The following is a 20,211-nucleotide window of genomic DNA, read 5'->3' on the forward strand; positions in this document are numbered from 1 at the left end:
TCGCATCGAATGTATACATCCTGTTCCTGTGCTATTGAATCTTCGGATATGTGTGGCTCAGCGTTGTCATCAAGTGACAACTTGTGTAGTAGAGCGTAAAATTGCTGCGTGAAATCTGCAATGTGCACGCGGTTATTGCCTGACGGCGCAGCAGAAGCCGCTTTTGCTTTTCAATTAAATGCAGCAAATTTTGGATTAAAAATGCTTGCACAGAGGCGTGGGACTGAATTTTTTAGTTGTAATAGATTTGCTTTTAGTTTTCCACTTGTATTTCACTGGATTATTTGGGATCGCCACGAAAAGCCCCCAACAGAATTTGATTGGTTTATTTGTTAAAAAAGTCGAAATTATTTCACTGAATTATTGAACAACAATGATGATAGTTGAACCATTTAAACGTTAAACAAAATCAAATATAATACATGTGTTGTTGTTTTGTTGCACTGCTGTAGTCTGGTTCTGGTAGGTAAAATCAAACTTTCAATTCTATAATATTTATAATGAAACACAAACAGAAAGAATTCGAGGCAATGATTGGACAGAAACGCAAGGGCACAAATGAGAAGAAGGATGACTGCCAAAACGCTACTCCATATGACATTATGGTACAATTAGTATGTCAAGTCTACCATCAGGTGGACTAAAGTAGTATGAACCCTTAGATACTCGGGCCTTTGTTCCATTCCCACATCCTGAATTATCCCTTGAAAATGCAAAAACATGCATGTGAATCATTTTGTAGCGAACCTACCGGCTCATGTGATGTCCTGGCCTCAGATAGAGACCATCTTGCAGCAGAATTAAGCGGTTGAAAGGAAAGAATTTTTTTTTACTAAGCTTCTTATTACATGAAGTTGGCATGGATACTGTGAAAGGTAATAAAGTCAGCCAACACAATTCGAGAAAATCCACAAACCATGTATCTCATCCCAAATCCATATCAATTAGCCACCTGCTACGAGCTGGACAGTTGTTCAAAGCCCCTTTAAAACAGCAAGCAACTTTGAAGTTTATGTGGTTTGTTTGAATCACATATGACAAGCTGGAATGAATTAGGAGATATAGCTTTTGAGATAGCAGACCAAAAATTTGCTGATGAAGCACTTCGAAACGCACGCATCGCGACTGTATGCAATAATGAGGATTTTTCCTAGAGAGTGTGTTATAAAAATGTACAAAGATGATACACTTGCAACCATAAAGTATGATCTGTCTGAATAGAAACACACAAAAAAAACAGGTCCAGGTGCATAGTGTAGCGAAGGTTTTTGCAGAAGTATGTTCCAATAAGACTTTACCATTTCAAAATCACTCAGGCATACTACTGCGTCATACAGTACGTCTAAGTGACATAACAATGCTATTAGAACTGCATTTCTTTCGGTCATGCTTGGTAACTTAGTTGTTAGGCTGTGTGTTGTATAGTATAGGGGGCTCTGAAGTATATATTTTACTGCAGTAAAAGTTATTCGATTCTATTTGAATAAGGCAATATAGAAAATAAATAATTTAACAAAAAGAACTGAATCTGGTTTACTAGTGTCTTCCTGGCGCAAAACTTCGAAAACCGTGTTCGTGTACGTGTTCGTTTTCGTCCATGTGCAGTGTGTGGTAAAAATACACGCGTTTTTCGAAATTGAGACAGAGTACAACTTTCCAACCTTGGTGTGACGGCCTCGCGGTGCCAGGCGCGGAAAGTTCTGTCGTTATAAAGACTCCTTCCCAATTTGGCAGTACATTTAAGTTTGGATCAGAGTATTTTTCGAAGTATAAAGATAGACCTGTAACTGTGTAACAGTATTATGTTGGAGATTTTAGAAAATACATCAACAATGATGGCCATTGTCCTATAACAAGCCAGGCAGAGTTAATAAGTGAGGACCAAAAAGAAACCCAGGCTAAAAAATGACTTGAATACTTTTATCCATCAAAATCTAAAGCGAAGTGAAATTCTCGACTTTGTTAAGAAGGATTATCAACATTATGCTTGGAGTTGAACAACACTGGACAAAAGATTGAGACATTTTGAACTATTTTGCATGAATTACTATGCAAGGTTATCTCAAGTTTCTGATGCTGTAAAAAAAAAAACTGCAAGGGCCTGGGGCGGCATGATGAGCACACCTCGCTAAGTTTAGCGAGCTCGCTATTGACGCAAAACCTCGCTAACGCAACTTTTGGTATGACGAGCCGTGTTCTCGCTATACGATTCTCGTTAAGTTCCTCGCTAACTAACGAGGATCTCAGACCACTCGCTAAACTCATTTTTGTCGAAAAACTGCATTTTGGCAGCATATTTTGCAATTACTTGTTATAAAAATAGGCCAAAAATAACCAAGTGTTCATGAAATATGTTTCACTTGGGGGTAATAGTTTAATTTTGCTTGCCTGCATTTGCAATATCAGTTTGTTTTGATATTTTTGTGAAGATTTGCAAAAGCTTTAAAATATAGGGTATTTAACAGCAAAACAACATATTTTTACAAAAATAATCATCGTTGTGAAAACTATCGAGAGAACCACACCATTCGAGTATATATTAGTGTCAATTTTGCATGGGTTGTTTTTCATGACGTCTATGTAAATACAATATAGCCAATTGTAAAGTTTCTGACGATATTTCTCAACTTGTGCATTTTTAAAAATTTTGACAATATTAATCGGGAGACTATGAATATTTTTATACCTGTTGTACGTTTCCGGCGTGTAAATGATTTAAATAACTCGCAATGTGTGGAAAAATTGTAATTTAGTTTAAAAATTTTTACAACAATTAAAAATGAGATTGATCAGTACAATGTTAGGACATTTGCTCAACTGTTTCGCCTAAAACAGCAACAATTTGATTTGTGATTTCGGTCTCATATTATCGTAAACTTACCTAAATAATGTAAACGAACAAAAAAATGTGGGGTAAATTCAATATTCTATACCGCATATGCGCAATATATGGCAAATTACGCAACTCGCATTCAGAAACATGGGACTTAAGGCGACGCAAAGGTCCCTTTCTCCTGAAAAGTGACGCATTCTCTCGTTTTCGTTGCGCCTTTGTGCGAGGTCCTAACGAGATGTGCTCGGCATACCATTTTCCGTACCGAGGTCCTCGCTCGTAAACGCCTCGCTAATGTCTGTTTTAGCGAGCTCGGTAGTTTAACGAACGAGGAACTTCTCATCATGCCGCCCCTGGTAAGTTACTCGGATACCAGGCTATGAATCAAAAGCTGAGATGTGTATATAACGTTAGGGTTCCAACTTCCAGGGCACTTGGTGCACAGCATGATGACTCATTTAGATTCTGAAGGGATGCGTTTACGTAATGTTAAAAGGAAGCAAATACATGAAAAACATCCGTTTACTTCACAAGGTCCATTGTGGGTAATATCACTGGATGGTCATGACAAACTCTGTGGATACCAAAATTTAACTTTTCCTCTTGGTATATGTGGATGCATGGACACATTTTTCTATGAAAATTTTGTTTTTATTTGTTACGCATTCTAATTCTAAACCCCTCATTATTGGAAAAAAATATCTTGAGTTTCTGTTTGACCTGCAATGGCTTCCACATCATTTGAGGATGGACAAAGGAACCGAAACCGGCAAAATGGCAACGATCCACTCTTACCTGCCGCACCTTGTTTTAAGATCTCATCAATTTAATATTTGTGTGTCTTGAAGGCGTAGTCTTACGTAACGAACAAAAGTTTTACTCGCAACAACCGGCATCGTAACCGGTTGCAACCACTCGGTCTCATTGGGAAACGTCGCCGTTCACTATTACTATGTTTCCATGTCGCGATTTGGCTTAGCCCAAAATGTTTGGTCCATGTTTTACGTTTTGGTCCTAAAACGGGTCGTGTTTCCATGTCGCATACGCATTCAAGCGTAACAGTTTTTCGCCCTTCACTGATCGTGTCGCGGGGTTTTTGAAAGTGCGAAAACCTGACAAATCGTCTCTATCGGACGGTTGTGTCTCAAAAAAGTTGGATTCGAACTGTGTGGCAGTTATTTTAGTGTCTTTCCGCACTTATAATTAGTATTTTTCCAATTTTGTGCATAGTACAATAACCATGGTTCAACCTTGAAAACAGATTGGCAAAGTTCTTCCAAACAACACAAGAGGTATGTTTAACTTAACTTTTATTACTAATAATGAAAAAAACAACCACTGTCAATCTTACAGATATGTTCAACAATTTAAATGAACTTTGACTTCCAGAACTATTTTCTAGTTCATTTTCTTGCATAACTAATTAATAAATGTATTTCAATAACAGTTGGTCATTTTGCTAGCTGTGAATCTGGGAAAATGACACAAAAAAATCATTCTATGTGTTTTATCTCCAAAGCTATTAATTACCTAATCTGATGCAGTTATCTAGAATGTGGAAAAGCTATTGTGTTCACTCACCAATTTGTGATACCATATATAGCATGAACATGCGAAAACTTTCATTGGGTTATCAATGCATCCACAGCACTCTTGTCCACTTTCTAACTTACCATCAAAATGTTACATTAAAAACTGCAGTTCAACGTAACTTCCATGCATAAAAGGATGAGAAAGGCATATATAATCCACTTGCAAAGTAATAAAACGCCCCCTTGCTGCCCATCAAAAAAGAAATATATTCACAATAAAAGCGATTAACGGAGGCTGTAAGTAACAAAGGACATTCATTTCAACACCGTGCAAAACGCGCGTTAAATTAATCGAAAAAGCTGCTGTTTACTGCGCAAAAAGCTACTAAACCCTGCTGCAGTCATTACATGGCCGAAAAATTACTTGGCCAAAGTCAGTTAAGGACCACCTATTTTGATGGCCCAAAAATTCAGCCGTTTTGGCCAAGTACTCGGCCTGCGTCATTTGCGTCACTTCCATATTTGGTCACATGGCCCAAATACATGGGCAAAACTCGCGACATGGAAACATAGTATATGTCGTCATTTAAGCTGCCCAATTCATCAAAGAAACCGAGGTTTTCAAACGTTTCATTGATGACATAATTTTTATTTGTTTTGCTGATGAAACAGCCAACCACGTCAGCAATGAGGTTGATAACGTGTTCCGCAAAAATAATTTGGAACTCACGTACAACAAGACATGCCGGGCGTACCATTCCTTGACGTAGAACACGTCATTCCACCCGATCTCCGTTCGCATTTACAACCATCGATCACACCAAGGCTACTGCTTTGCACCGTTGCTTTCTTGACGGGCATTCTCACCACCCTCCGACGGTTTTTAAAGTTATTTTACATGCAGAGGCCAAAAGATTGCGCCGTTTGAATGAATCCGATGAGGACTACCATAGCAGTCTGGAAAAGCTCAAAGCTAAAGCCATACGATCGCGTTTTCCGAAAAACATGGTTAACGACATCCTAAACCTGGCGAAAGACTGGAAGGAAAGGTTTGGCCCCAGTGTCACCCGCTGGACATACGGGCTACAAATTTCGTCAACCTACTCCGACCAAGTCCTAAAGAGAAGATTCTGCATCCACATACCTTGGTAGTTTACAAGCGCCCACACACTCTCGCTTGTATGCTCACCAAGTATAGAGGCATCGCTCATTGTGACGATCAAAACCCGCACAAAACAGGGCTGTCACAGCCTTGCGGCCATTGCGCCCTCTGTGGGAATTTCGGCAACCACACATCAATGGTTGTAAGTGCTAACCAATTATTAACACCCAATGGGCCAATTCCACTCCGCCAGACGTTAACATGTCCAAACTATGGCATTTATATAGCGACCTGCCTTTTATGTGGTGACCAATACGTTGGCCAAACGAAAAACAAGTTTTCTACTCGATGGAACGGGCATCGAGCCGTTTGGAAAACGGGAAAAGATAGCGGAAACACCGACCGAGCTGCGTTGCTGCACCACTACTACGTACAACACAAGCAGCACCGACATGCCGATATGGCAAAATGCTACAAAGTCGTCTTCGTCGAACAGCCCCCAGTGCGTTTATTGGATATACGTGACAAATGGTTTCACAAATATCAAGGCAAAAATTAATATCAACCGTCTTATATTGCCTAATACAATGTAAGTGTCGGTTTTGTTTTTGCTTCCGCTTACCGTTGAAGTGTCCACCAACTGTGTTGTCATTGTGACAAGCTTATCAATGACGCAGAGCCAGATCACCGCCGGCATTTTTACCGCTATCGTTTGCAGCTTGTTGTTTTCTCCCTTTTTTCTTTGATTTTATGTTTTATCGAGAATTTATTGAAGAATTTATTGACAAAGAGTCTTATTTGAAATGGTGAAGCGGCAAGTGATTGGCTTGTTTTCCGCCATGTAATTCGACGGATGTCAGAAAGATTTTCTCCACTGAAACATTGTCGTTGGACAAAGTAGCATTTTCGGTAAACTCGGAAATTAGAATTAGGAAGAGGTGACGAGAGAACCTATTTGTTTTGATTTCTATGCAAGATTGCCAGGCGATTGGCGGAATGAACTTCTGTCTCGTGATTATGACGTCATGCGGTGGTAAGTCTGCCATTGTTTTCGATTGGGTGAGCCTTGTCCTGTTAACTGGCTTTTTGTCAACTGGGATCTCCTTGGGGTGAGCAGTTAAGCACTTGAGGCAGGAGAGTTATACTTTCGTCAAATTAATATGACTATAGGCAATTAAACTTGCATATAGGCTACATGGTCAGCACTTCAGGTTCAGCAGCCTCAACCATTCTATTTCTGACAAAATTTGGCATATTTGAGTTAGCTTAACATTTTCACCAGTGCACTGAAAAATCAACCGAAATAACCAATTTCGTGTGTAAACAATGCAGATCCTGGATGTTTGTGAATATGTGTAGTGTACCAACTAAACCGCTGCTTTTCAGACAAATATTTTTGTCAAATAAAAATTATTAGTCCACTTGTTTTTGTTCGAGATAAATATGTTTTAACGTAAAAGTTAGAACAAGAGCATTATTTTGTAAAGGCAAAAGAAAATTAGAGTGTTTCTTAATACATAGGTATAAAGGCATACTAATGGTTGAAAATGTCAGCACCACAGCAAGCACCACCACCTCCGTATCAACATACCCAAGGTTACCAACCCTATCAACAAGGTAATGGAATTTGGAAGTAAAGGTTTTGGGTAAATTTGTTTTGTAGATTGATGTGGTCATTTTTGTGCTTGGTTTACACAGGTAGCAACCAACCACATTATCCCAACTACAATCAACCATATCAGAGTAAGTTAATTTAAATATTTTTCTAAGTTTGATTCTAATTTTTTTAACTTTAGCAGTAAATTAAAGCATCTCTTGGTGGTAGTTTGCAATAGTTTTAACAATTTGAAATTACTGTTGACATTTTGTAGGTGACAAGCAGCCATTACTTTCTAGTTATGGAACGAATACTTACCCACAAGGAACAACAACGGTTATACAACAAACCACAGCTCCCATTGTTGTTGTTGGTGGCTGTCCTGCATGCAGGTATGTCAAAACGTCTATTTTATAAAAACGTTTTGTATGTTCTTCAAACAAACAATTGTTTTAAAGGGTTGGTGTATTAGAAGATGATTACACCTGTCTGGGAGTTTGCTGTGCTATATTGTTTTTTCCAATTGGTATTCTATGCTGCTTGGCCATGAAACAAAGAAGATGTCCTAATTGTGGTGCAATATTTGGTTGATTTATTTGTTACGTTGTTGTTTATTTTTTTGCTTTTCTTAATGTTATTATAAATTCCATCCCTTGGTTTTACTGTGAATGTTTAAATCCACAAACTACCATGTCAATAAAATCATTAAATAACCCTCAGTATGTGAACATTGATTTTTCCATTGCAACAATTCGAAAGTAATACTACTTGTTTCCATGTCTATTTGATATTTAATTTTTTTTTTTATTTGTTACCTATTTGATTAATAATGCTGTAATACTCCTATTTGAAATTTAATTCTAAAAATTTTTGCAATGTCCAGTTTAATTATATTAGCTTTTGCTACTAATGGCTCATTTGATGTTACAAGGCCTAACTGTTTTTCTTGCATTAGAAATAAAATTCTTCTACCTTTATTAAGGTAGTTAATGCAGTATTGTTGTTTCGCATCAAACTTTATTTCAAGCGATGCATTTTGAACTCCTGGATCTGTAGATGATGAGCCCACTTGGCTTATAGCACACAATTGTGGGCCATGGTGGCAAATAATCACATGGTGTCATAGTTAATAAAATTGCATCTTTTTACTTGTAATGTGTCACAACTGAATGCAATTAGTTTCTTGTTATTACGCGGAGCTCTGCCTGAAAATTGCTCCCATTCATTTAATCCAAGGCTTTTCGGTTGGTTACAAAAGATATATAATGTCCTAACAACCAGGACCGGGTTTACCAGTAGATGGATCGAATGTTTACGAACGCAATTGTAAGCGACAAGCTCTGTGAATTAGATCAATAAACCTGACCTTTAGGGGGCATAAGTGTTGAAGACGGGGATTCACCGTTTTTACGATATGTGTCTCTAAATTCAGACATGTCATCTTCCTTTTTTTGATTTAGCATGACACTTGCGAATTCTATGTTCGGTTGGCACTTCGAGGTGACGTACTATGTAGGTAGCAGCACAATTGCTCAAAGGTTGTTGTGTTGTTTTAATAATCATTCAGTTGCAGACAATAGCGCCCATTGCGCTCTACAGTGGTTCCTCTTTGTTATGTGGTGCCAATAGTTACGGCTACCAACGGATCGACATTGACTGAAAGCTTAATTACCACAAAGTGGAAAATTTGTGCCTGCCTGGTTAAAAGCTGGTTCATTGCTGCAGTCATCAGCTGCACTAATAAAACCTTGAGAGATCACAATTTAATACACTCATTTTGGTGGTGTTAATTTTCGTTAGTTGCTTGTTGTTTTTTCCTTTGGTGTCAGAACGGACAGCTATTAGTGGTTTTAAAAGTAGGCCTACTTGCTTGAAAATAAGATATCGCCAATCAGTACTATCCATTTTTCATTGACATCGCTGTTCAGACATGTATTTACATTCAGTTTTATCAACTTTGCATAATTGCGTGTTAAGTTGAAATGATAGAGAAAACGTCAAAAAGTGACTGAAGGAATCAGGCTTTGCAAGTCTGTGACCGATGGATCTGTCTTCACAAATCAATATTATATTCCTAGAACTCCAAAAAGAGTAAAAGACGATCAGCGCCAGTATAAGATCTTGATTTATCTGCAGAAATATTAATTTCGCCTATTGGCATCGTCAGTTTCTGTCTTATTACTCTTATACCTTAAGATCCATTTTTCTGTTGTCACTTATGTACAAATATGTGACGTCATTTATACGAGCTGAACTGTTATGAAGATCCGAAACAGTGACATATTAGTATGCTTTTCGCAAACTCTGACAAAAAGCATGAAACCGGAATCAAAGCACGCCGAAGTGGTATAAGGCTGTTGTTTATTCGATAATCCAAGTACATACAGCCACAGAGAAGCATTCACACCTCATTAGAGCAAAGAAGGCGTGATTTTTACAAAGTGTTGCTGGTCGTTGAAAGCAAACAACAACAATCGCAGAAGAAAATTACAACATCCAAAATAGAACATAGCATATTGCTTTGAAAACAAAAAAATATACTAGGTGGTTTTTAATGAGGTACTGCGTTATTTTCCGGATACAAAAAGTGGCAAGAATACTGAAAGTCAACAGTGCGATAAAGCATGGCTATTGGAAATTTTTATAACGTGATTGATAGAAAAGAGGGTTTACAACTGTTATTTAGCATCGATTGTCAACGTCCTTGCTTCGCGACACTGTACAAAGCACGGGGATATACAAATGTATGTTTACAATAGTGTACGTATGATCCAGATATACAACATCTTAATGGCCACCACCTGCATAAAGATAAAGGCATTAATATTTGCCTGTGACACAATAATAAACGAAATGTGGCAAAAAAGTGTGATGTGTATTTTCAGCTATTCTACTCTGTTGAAATAGGACAAAGCTGATGTTATGGTATTGTTTGGATAATGAGGCAGAATGCAAAGAAATATCCGTTTTGGTCAAGAAACGCATGTTAAACGTGTTAAAAGCTGCTGTTAAATGCACGCGGGACAGGGAAAGGATTGATATAATCGCAGCAGCGAAACATCACAGTGGCCCAGCTTATGTTCCAGCTTATTGATATGCACATATATGGGTAACAATAAAGTCTACTGGCTAACTAAAATAACTGCCAATTTTGATGCACGATGTTTGGCATAGCAACAGCGAAAAAATAAATTACAGAAAATTACATTTGGGACAAAATCTTTGTGAGGCAATTTCGGCAGTTTCAAAATGCTATGAAGTGATGACACTTTGCTTTGAAATTGATCAGATCTTGAGGGTTTTCCGGAGGTAGACTCAACTGGAACTCAACACCAAACCATAATGTACGTATGATGAAAAATACTCGCGACGAACGACAAGTGGATTTTGGTAAGCCAATAGTGCAGCGGCAAACTTCCCTCTATTACGTAACGTTAGCAAAACTGATACACGCTTTGGTTTTGAAAAAAATAATAATGTACCACTTGATTCACAAAAGTGCTACGAATACTGCGCCAGTAACTATTATGGTGTAAAGTAAAAACGACTGGAGCACCACTCTTACATAAAACAAGCATTTCGTTTCTACTCAAATACCAAATAGAGTAGTCGCCACTGACCGACGAAAGTTGACGTTAAACCACACTTGAGTGAGTCAAACTTCAACGAACACAGGACCAGTTTCGGGAACGAAGAATATAAATAAACTGTGGTGCGTCATATAGACAAATGGGGTATTCCCCCATGCGTGGAGTCCCCTGTCGCACTGTGGCGGTGAATGCTGTTCGCTTGACTGTGAGCGAGCATTGTCATTTGCAATGGATAGGGGCCAGATTGCGGGAGTGCAGCGTGCTCGTTAATTGCAGCTTTAAGAAGTCTTTCCGCATCTGCGAAGCGAAGAGGTTGCATGGGGTTTTCTATGTGTCCAATTGGTCCAGTGGGAATGTTCTCCACGGATTTTGCGTCAGACAGCAATGGTGAAATGTCATCGCAACTTAAGTTACCAATTGGTGCAGTTCCGGCACTACTCACTGACGACGTCGATGAACTGCGGCTCGTGCAAGGCTGAAACCCATCTGGAGCGGGCATTAAAACACATCCACTATCGACAGCGGAACCCGAACTTGCGTTTGAACCGACTTCAAGCGAATTTTTTGAATCCAGGTATTGGGGAGAAATTGAATCGGATGGAACCACTTCCTCTTCACTCATGTGATTTCTTACATTTTTTACTAAACCATGTTGGTCGTGATAACGAGTCGCGTGCGTGCCTTGGTGAAGAGAATCTTCGCAAAGAAAAAGTTCTTTGTAAAGCGGGGGAAGGTTGCTGTCTAAATTGGGAAGTTGTTGACGAACGCGGAAGAAATGCTTGGAATGTAAATCCGACAACTTCCTCAAGGCTTTCATGTATACAAGAAGCTTAAAAAAGTAACAAAATATATTATTATACGATAACTGCACCGAAAATGTAACCAACAAAACTGCGTGGTTATTTCCTTGTCATGTTGTAAGGAATGTTACCAACAAATTCCTTAAATACCTTTTTATATGTGTTTAGGTATTTTTGCACATGCGCTGGCAAATGTTTTCGCAATGTTTTATCCAAAAAAGTACAAAAAGTTATGCGTTTGGTAATAATGGATGCAAAATGATTGTACAGAAAAGCCCTCCACAGATGTCAATGTAAAACTCAGCTTTGTACACGTGCATTAGTAAATACCTGTGGGATCAACGAAGAATTGCCCATATGCGACTCACGGAATCTACTCTCCAAACCACCGAGTATTACTGATTGAAGAGCATTCAGACGCGCGGGTTCACGCAAGCCAGGGCGGTCTAAAAACACAATATTCAACATAATACTTTTCCGCAACACTTTGGCAAATTGACTGCAAATTAGTGGTGATGCTTACAGAAGTTCGTGCACAAATTTACCTCCGGTAATTAAAATAGCTGAAGTAAAGAGAGCGATTTCATCCTCTGTAAGCTTCATTCGACTGATATCGTGGGAAAGTTGAAATAAACCAGTCACCAAATCGTCGCAACCTAAAACAACGCAACGTTATAACTGACAAACAGGCATGGCAGTGAGCTTCTTATGTAATACTTACCAAGTCCCGTGAACGCGTCAACAGGCGCGTATTTATCACCAAAAAGAACAGTTCCGTTGTTCGAGTTGTAGGCACGTGACATGCGAACCATGACTATCTCCAGGCAACCTGCACATTGGACAGTTTTGAACCTTTTCTTAGTTACGGAAATCCGATATGTTTTTCTTTAAGATAAACATGCATACCCCCTTTTTAAGCCTTACAAAAAACAAACCTGCTTTGAGCAAAATAATCTGGTCATGTTGGTCAAGTGTCATAAACCCTTTGATGTGTTTAGCGAACTCAACAACATGCTGGATGGCCATTGTTAACTTGCTTGCACAAAAACTCCACATCGTTTCCTCATTCTAAGATCAAATACAAAATGTAAGCAACGCATTTTTACTCCTCATGCTATTGTTTAAACCAAACTAGGGTAAAAATGAAAGTGATGCATGATTTACATGCAATTTACTTTTATTCAATTGATAAATATCGTTTAATGTCACAACATTTAAAATAGATTAATTAAATGTAATAAACAAACATAAAAAAATCGATATGACATACCATGGACTTGTATTGTTGTATGTCTTGAGCAGTTGCATTATGTTGAGAGTAGGATTGAAGTTCGGCAAGTGTGTATTGGCAAGTCTTGTAGTAAGCCTCGCAGACGTTTCTTACCATGTCTTCTGTAATCAACAAACAACTTATACAATACAAACTTATTCTTTCAGGCATGGATGCCTTTGCCAAAGCACCGAGGCAACTTTTAGAACAAAAAAAGCTTTATGTTGGTTTGTGGGAACAAAACAGAGTTGAATAAAAACGTTTGATGTCGCAAAGATAATATACAAAACCACAGAAGTATTGTATAAAAAACTTATTTTATTTACCGATTGTCAGATAAGGAAAGTCTTCCATCATAGCATGAGGAAATGTTTTGTTCGTCTCATTATTTTCCACATATTTGCTGTTTGTGGGTGAAGGGGTAAGACTTGATCCCCTCGATTCAACACCAGGTTCAGATTTAACCGAAACATCCCAATTCGGAGTGGATTGAGATGAAGGCGTTAAAGGATCGTTGTAGGGAGATACAACTTCGCCGTTGCTGTGTTCAGATACGGCGTAATATGGCGTTCCGCTGGGGTTCTGTGAACTATTTTGCACAAAATTGAAAAATTGGGTACTTAAAAATGTCGAGGTGGTTCTGTACACCTTAAACTATAAATATCAAGCTAAAACACATTTTGCCTGCATATAATTGTTGTATCAGCAACCAATCAAAACAACCAGGTTAACGTTACCTGGAGGTTGGAATGTTGTTGTTTGTGTTGTAGACCTCAAGTTCTTGAGTCTGGCTTGCACGTATTTGCTGTTGTTTGAGAACTTCCAAGTACAAGCGATCTCGCTGTTTCTTTGACATTCGACCGAACTTTACAGCTGAAATGTATTGAAACAAATTATAACGACAGAGTGAAACACTAATTTCAATATTAACTCCACGATCACTTCGGAAACAGACAAGACGAATATTTTTAAGAGCGGTTTCAGTACACTACCTACAAATAAAACTCGCATCAATATAAACCATTATAGTTCAAATGCAGAACCAATACAGTTTTATAAGGGTAACGTCTTGGTATTTGTCTGGAACTCTGGTTTAAGGAAAATAAGTTAATCTTTGTAACAAACATTCCCGCGAATTGTTCAGAGCGACGCATCCCATAGTCGCGGACAAGGAACAAACACACGAACGTCTGCACAGGAAAACAACCTTACAAGTTCACTGGCGGCTTCTTTAGTTTGTAAACAAGATTATGCAAGCGGCAGAATAGTGCTGGAGGAAGGGGGGCAGTTTACAGACACTGCGGAGGTTCACAGTAAAGTCAAGTGACTACGCAGATAAGCAAACAAAATCGCCACTTTAAGATTTAATGGTGGTTGGCGACACGACCTACTTCTTTGGGCCAAAAGCAAACCTAATCAAGCGCCACAAACACAGGTAACTCAATCGCCGCGACGTTTTAATCCTAAAAACCCACGAATAAAGAACAACGCGTTGTTTGTATTTTGTGGTTTTATCGCTCGAACAACCAAAGTCACACAACATCTCTGTTGCTGTAAAACTACAACAATAGGTAACATCCAACTTACATTGTGTCGCCGAGTTGCGCAAAATTATCAATAAGTTACAACCAATTTGTTACAAGGTATGTAGTTTAAACATCTCATTAGGGTTTTTACTTATGCAGCTTTATTACCATCTTTAGACATTCCAGCCCGAAGGCATTTTTGCAACCGACAATGTTGACATCTATTCCGGTTTGTTCGATCGATGATACAATTCCCATGTCTTGGACAGGTGTAACCGTAGTTGTTTTGTTGACTTCGACGAAAAAATCCCTGGGAAACAAAACAGTTATTTCAATGCATCTACATGAGACTCACATACAACAAAAAGCATTAAAAGGTATGAGACATTTTTTCTATTGGGTTTTTGATAGCGTTTAAGTTGTATATTTTACACACACTGAATGCTTAACGGCGAAATATATTTATCTTTTAAGAAAGCCGACTGATTTCAACCTTGGAAATTCACGTTTTCACAAGTGTAGGTAAAATATAAATGATTTTGAACGAGATTTAACAAATGTTGTGCAGCACGTATTTTGTTTCGCAACACCTGGGTTGTTTATGCGTCACTTTGCATTGCATATTCACATGCAGTGAGTCAATGTGAAAGGTGAATCGTCGCAGTTTTTTAGGACAAACTTAGTCATTATCAGGTTGGGTGACGGCCATTTAACAAGCGAACATCTCTAAATTGGAGCATGCATCCGCTACAAGTCACAATAGTTGATTAAATTTCTCAAACTGTACACAATAGTATCGCATGAAATGGCAAAAGTGCAGAAAAGCTTTCTCAATCAAAAACATGCATTATCACATGATGAAGGTTCCCATTAACAACTAACCCGGATAGCATATTATTTATGTATGATTACAGTGTTTTCCGAGGTTGATAACACTAATGGCAAGGTGGTCGACCACCAGTAAAACCACACGTCGCAACAACAAAAATATTAAAGATTTTGCCATTTTGTTGGCTTTCGTCGTTTTGTCGTTTATAACAGTTGCGCGACTAATTGGAGGAGGTCGTTTAACCTAGCGGGACATTGGATTTGTCTGTTGGTGTAGACAGAAGGTTTGGTGCGAACGGACACCCCGTGCTGGAGAAACTGACGTGTAGAGCGGACGTGACTGCAACCCCTATCAACAAGACAATGGACTCCAGCCAGGAGAACTGGCGATACCGTGGGCGGAGCAGTATGATACGTTAGCGCGAAGTAAAGGAACAGCTGACAATAACACGGGATACTTGAACACGCACAATCAACCCCCGGTAACCGAGAAAAATGACACGAGGACCGAAAATAGGTTAGGAGGTCGATGGAAGGCAGACTGTCATGAGACAAGGCGAAAAATTTTCGCCCATGTTTGAAAGGCTGTCATAGGTTGTTCAAACAAACTGGACACTGTAAACGTTTTGTAGGGGCGAATATTAAACTTCCTTTCTACCACACAACACACAAGTTAGTTTACAAATGTTAACAACTTATTCAATTTATTTTACCTTGCAACCTTCGCAGGTTATAACGCCATAATGAATTCCGGATGATTTGTCACCACATACTTTGCAGGGAATAATCTCGATTTGCGCTAAAAAAAGTATAGTCGGGATTAAAAAGGATAAAAACCTTGACAATAGAAGTGATTGGAAAACGATAATAAATGGTGTCTTCTTGTTCTGAAACAGGAAACAATTAAGTAATTTAGGAAAAATAAACGGCATAATTTTCCGTTTCCTTAAACGCGTGTCAAGTTTCAAGGTTGAAACCTCATCACAAAATCCTCTTTGAGCAATAAAAATAATTGTTCACTTTTTTGTTCGTATGGAAACACAACACTGCGATTTCTTTCATCCAAGAATTTGTGGATATGGAATTACCGCACTCTTCCAACTGTTAATCTCAGTTGAAATGTTCACATGTGGTTCTGGCACACTAGAGGTAGACAAAAACACACAAGAGATCCTGTTCCGACATCGTTTGAACCGACAGGCCCCACGCATGGCTCAGTTGCACCCAAATGACCCCATACGGCAAAAGCACGAGTCGGCGGGCAACTTAGTAAGGGTCTCGCGTACAGATAAGTACGCCTAGATTGCCAACATTTATCATTAATTTAAACGATCCGAAAATATTTTCTCACCCCGAGCGGGAACATTTCTGTACGAATCTCGCCACCTTAACTCTTCGTAACTAGGCCTAGTTAAGGCTTGTTGGCTTCCATCGCTCCATCCTCCTTCGGTCTGAACATTGTTTACGCCACCATTCAGGGCGTGATTGCCGTAGCCATGATAGTTAGCCAAATTTTCGGAATACGCCCGGCCGTTGATATCGGTTTGGATATTTTCGGCGCTTTCATGTTCCGACAAAGGCACAAACGAACTGTGCTGGTGGTGAGTGTGATCAGAGTAAGGAACATATGGTGTAGTTGTTGTTGCCGCCATGCAATCGCCCGGTTGTCCTTGCATACTGGGGTAAATTGGAGTTATCATGTCCATAGGCGAACGGTGTTGAGATATAACAGGGGAAAATGAAGCGACGTTAAACTCTCGGCATCTGAGAAGATCGCCGTGTCGTGATGGATTCATTGCCCGGTCAGAAAACTCCACGTTTTCCATCTTCATTTGTCACGCACAGAAAACATTGCAGGGTTATATGTGAGTAACTAAAACTGTAAATATGCAGAATATGATAACACAAATTTGAAGTGAATATTTTTTTTCTGCCTAAACTTATTTGTTTATTTTTTCCTGCACACTAAACTTGGTGACTGTCAAATGCTATCAAGTAAAACTCCTCAATATACCTTCCTAAACACATTTTCTGAATTTACTGTTGTTACCTAACGAGTATACACAACGCTTACAAAGATTTGCGATTCGTCAGTCTAATCTACGAAAATTCGGTCTCAAGATAATGTTGACGCAACTGGTGTCGGTGAATTGTAAACCTCGCACAGTGAACAAAGACTCGAAAAGACGAAGGGGTGAGATTTGGCGTCTGTGGTCGGCATTTATCTACAAATTAGCTACGTCCGATCGCAACTTGTACAGTGTTCCAATTGGTAAACAATGACACTGAAACGGGAACTGCCGTAAAACCCAAAACGAATTGCTAATCTACTCTATCTACACCACTGGGTAATATTAGCTGGTATGAAATATCACCACTGACAGATTTCGTAAAAAAATATTTTTCAATTGTCTAAAGATTACATACACCACCCTTTACCCGCGTATCAGCCAACTTCACAAACCTTTGTGTCGTATTATGTTGCGTGGTCACACTAATCGTCTGTTACATTGTTTCATATTGTAAGTTTCGGAAGAGCACCAGGCATTGGGAATACATGATGAGATAATCCCTTTACAAAATGACAATCCTGCATAAAATCACTTAAATCCCTCTCTGGTATCACATCTCACAACAAAATTTTCTCCGCATTACATTTATCTGCAAAATACTCTAACTCGTTGTGGGCCAAATCGAAATTTCCAATGACAACAACTCTGCTTGCGTTTAACTTCGACTACTGGTCCTCAACTACTCACCGGAACTAAAAAATTGGGACATGATAGTTGTTCGGGCAACGGAAGGTTGCACGTATCACATCAACCACAGTTGCGTAAGCATCTATAAGTGGGTCATTGAACACCGAATCAAGTAAAATAAAAAAAATCAGAAAGAAGTTGAAGCAGCAAAAGAACACCAGCATGTGCGCGGTCAGTTTGTGGACCCGATGTCCATTCACAGAAACCTTTCTCTCTATCTTTGTTTGTTTCCTTTCTCCAAACCACCCCTTGAACACACGTGGAACTGCATCGTTTTGCTCAAGTGGCAAATATGGCGCTGGGTTGAGCACATCTCGCGCAGTCTCACCAACTCTACTTCATTGTCGCCTTTGTGATCTTGTATGCACTGTCCAACTGTGCAGTCGGCGTGAACATGTGAGCGTCCATGTTGCAAGTAACAGGAAAATATTTTTGTTGCCTCACAAGAGTCACAAACATAGCCAGTATCATCTACAGTAAGTTATAATGTTCTCCCAAAGCTTTTTTTGGTTATTCCTATCAAAACATGACATTTTGGGCTTTGATCAACATCTGCTATCATGACTTTTTGTAATGGACTCTGTAGTGCAATGCAAAAATGTACTTTTGCAGGGGTATGTATTGGATTATTTTATTATCCTGCATAATGTTTTAAACTTCTTTCTATACTAATTCATTAAATCTTTGTGTCTTAGCACAAACCATATACTTAACTATAGTTTATTTCAGGTTCCTAGCATAACCTAAGTGTTGTGCCCAGAAACAAACAACTCTGGCAGACGTACTGAAAAAAATTATTCTTTAAGCATACAATAGTGACCACAACTTTATTACTTCACATGCATAATAGTGTAGGATGCTTAACATGCATTTGGAAGTAAACATTTGTACGTATCTCATGGGCTTGAAACAGTACCACAATAACTTCAAGCATTTATAACTGAGGTTTTAATATTTTAAAATGTCTTACCTTTTGCTGCTTTCATTTTGTACATACACGTCACGCTGTTTCATCAATATCTAACAAAACATAAAATATATTCTCCACAATAAAATAGACATTTCCTCTGGCCATTCACAGACAATAGACAAAACTATTTCTGGGTAATGGGTATTTTATATGCCACATCTATAAGACATTTCCAAGAACACATATCCACATGCTTTTTTAAGGAGGGCTAATTTGTATTTATTACTACTAAAGAACTAAAAATGACATAACTCAGCACAAAAGTATCTTCAAACGACAAACTAGAAAAAAAACAATGCCAGTGGCAGAAATAATAAACAAAGTAAAATTTTAAAACATTGCCCAAACTACATTTTCAGAAAATATCCAAAATTGCACAGTTTCATAACACTTTAAGGTTAACTAACATGGGTTTCAAATCTGAACATACTCTTTTTATGAAATCCCTATTTCATACAAAGTAATTAATTTGTCGTACACAATTCAACCAATGGTTTGTTTTAACCTATTATTAAAACTATTTTAGTCATGGGGACGAAGTAGGGGAATTTTATCAAGCAAGTTTGCTGGTACATACATCAATAGAGTTAAAATATTCAGTTTAAAAGAGAACAAACTGGAAATAGCTAGCAAACATGTTATACAACGATCTGAACATTATAAACCCTTGTGAACTAACCCAGTAGCGAATTTTAAGCAAAACAATTATTGCTTAATAAACCAATGATTACTCTACACAAATTTAAACCAGAAGGTCACTGCATATTGTCGTTTTTGTTGCTACTAGTTTCAAAAAATAGAGTTCACAACTTGGAAATATTTTTCAGTGGTTGTTGATTGCATGGACCAGCCACTGTTTTGCACATATAGAATGGTTTATTTGTTTGCATATATTATATACATACTAGATATAGGCTACCTACATATATATCCATCGTAGTTGAAAAAAACGTCAGCTTTTTAAAAATTTTATTAGCAATCTACACAGAAAAAAGAAAGTAATACATAATATATATGACAAACGTTGGTTCAACATTGGCTGAAAAAACCTTCTACACAAGTTACTAACTTTTCATGACAGATTACAAAACTATCATGCAAATACAAAGTTTTACCTATGTTTCAAGTGAAGAGGTATGTTTCACAGTTTCAGCGTCTGCTTGTAGATGAGACCAATAGTGCAAAAACTTTATATCATAACAAATTTTGTACATATCAAATTTTGCTTTTAAAAATCCTTAAATGCCAGCAAGATTTGTTAAAACGCCTGTTAACATTAAAATGATTATTTTGTGCTGAGCCTTAACAGCAACATTGTACTTCCTTATGGGAATGTAACCAAAACTTTATAGGAAAGGAAAATACTCTTTGGAATCTTTTACACAAATTTATACGAAGGTAAAA

The 20,211-nt window shown here is 38.3% G+C and overlaps 2 protein-coding genes and 1 pseudogene across 3 annotated transcripts; 2 read left to right on the forward strand and 1 right to left on the reverse strand.

Moving 5' to 3' along the window:
* Positions 1-500: 500 nt before the first annotated feature.
* On the forward strand, positions 501-3,679 carry LOC145907108 (uncharacterized; annotated as a pseudogene).
* A 2,866-nt stretch (positions 3,680-6,545) lies between these two features.
* Positions 6,546-8,180, forward strand: LOC145906036 (membrane protein BRI3-like). Its single transcript, XM_082993414.1, has 4 exons — positions 6,546-7,084; positions 7,166-7,210; positions 7,339-7,456; positions 7,523-8,180. Exons 1-4 carry the CDS (start codon positions 7,015-7,017, stop codon positions 7,653-7,655), a joined length of 366 nt encoding a protein of 121 aa, XP_082849540.1. The 5' UTR covers positions 6,546-7,014; the 3' UTR covers positions 7,656-8,180.
* A 1,234-nt stretch (positions 8,181-9,414) lies between these two features.
* LOC145905436 (nuclear receptor ROR-beta-like) lies at positions 9,415-20,066 on the reverse strand. 2 transcript variants are annotated; one of them, XM_082992639.1, is made up of 12 exons: positions 19,923-20,066; positions 18,808-18,857; positions 15,792-15,877; positions 14,419-14,560; positions 13,462-13,597; positions 13,051-13,313; positions 12,725-12,846; positions 12,390-12,522; positions 12,176-12,283; positions 12,000-12,110; positions 11,785-11,900; positions 9,415-11,483 (listed from the first exon to the last, which is right to left on the reverse strand). In XM_082992639.1, exons 2-12 carry the CDS (start codon positions 18,830-18,832, stop codon positions 10,782-10,784), a joined length of 1,944 nt encoding a protein of 647 aa, XP_082848765.1. In that variant the 5' UTR covers positions 18,833-18,857; positions 19,923-20,066; the 3' UTR covers positions 9,415-10,781. The 2 variants fall into 2 exon arrangements, with proteins under 2 accessions (XP_082848765.1, XP_082848764.1); XM_082992638.1 differs by lacking the exons at positions 18,808-18,857; positions 19,923-20,066 and adding an exon at positions 16,430-17,662.
* Positions 20,067-20,211: the final 145 nt, after the last annotated feature.

The sequence above is a fragment of the Ascidia mentula genome, chromosome 6 (assembly GCF_947561715.1).
Source record: "Ascidia mentula chromosome 6, kaAscMent1.1, whole genome shotgun sequence".
In the NCBI taxonomy this organism is placed as follows: Eukaryota; Metazoa; Chordata; class Ascidiacea; order Phlebobranchia; family Ascidiidae; genus Ascidia; species Ascidia mentula.

Bases quoted from the DNA above. Each gene is read 5' to 3' on its own strand.
- LOC145905436 (XM_082992638.1), bottom strand. From the start codon at position 16,910: ATGAAGATGGAAAACGTGGAGTTTTCTGACCGGGCAATGAATCCATCA. The intron at 15,878-16,429 runs GTGAGAAAATAT...TACTTTTTTTAG, and splicing joins CAGAAATGTTCCCGCTCGGG to CGCAAATCGAGATTATTCCC. The intron at 12,847-13,050 runs GTAAATAAAATA...TGTTGATTACAG, and splicing joins CTTTCCTTATCTGACAATCG to AAGACATGGTAAGAAACGTC.
- LOC145906036 (XM_082993414.1), top strand. From the start codon at position 7,015: ATGTCAGCACCACAGCAAGCACCACCACCTCCGTATCAACATACCCAA. The intron at 7,085-7,165 runs GTAATGGAATTT...TGGTTTACACAG, and splicing joins TTACCAACCCTATCAACAAG to GTAGCAACCAACCACATTAT. The intron at 7,457-7,522 runs GTATGTCAAAAC...ATTGTTTTAAAG, and splicing joins GGTGGCTGTCCTGCATGCAG to GGTTGGTGTATTAGAAGATG.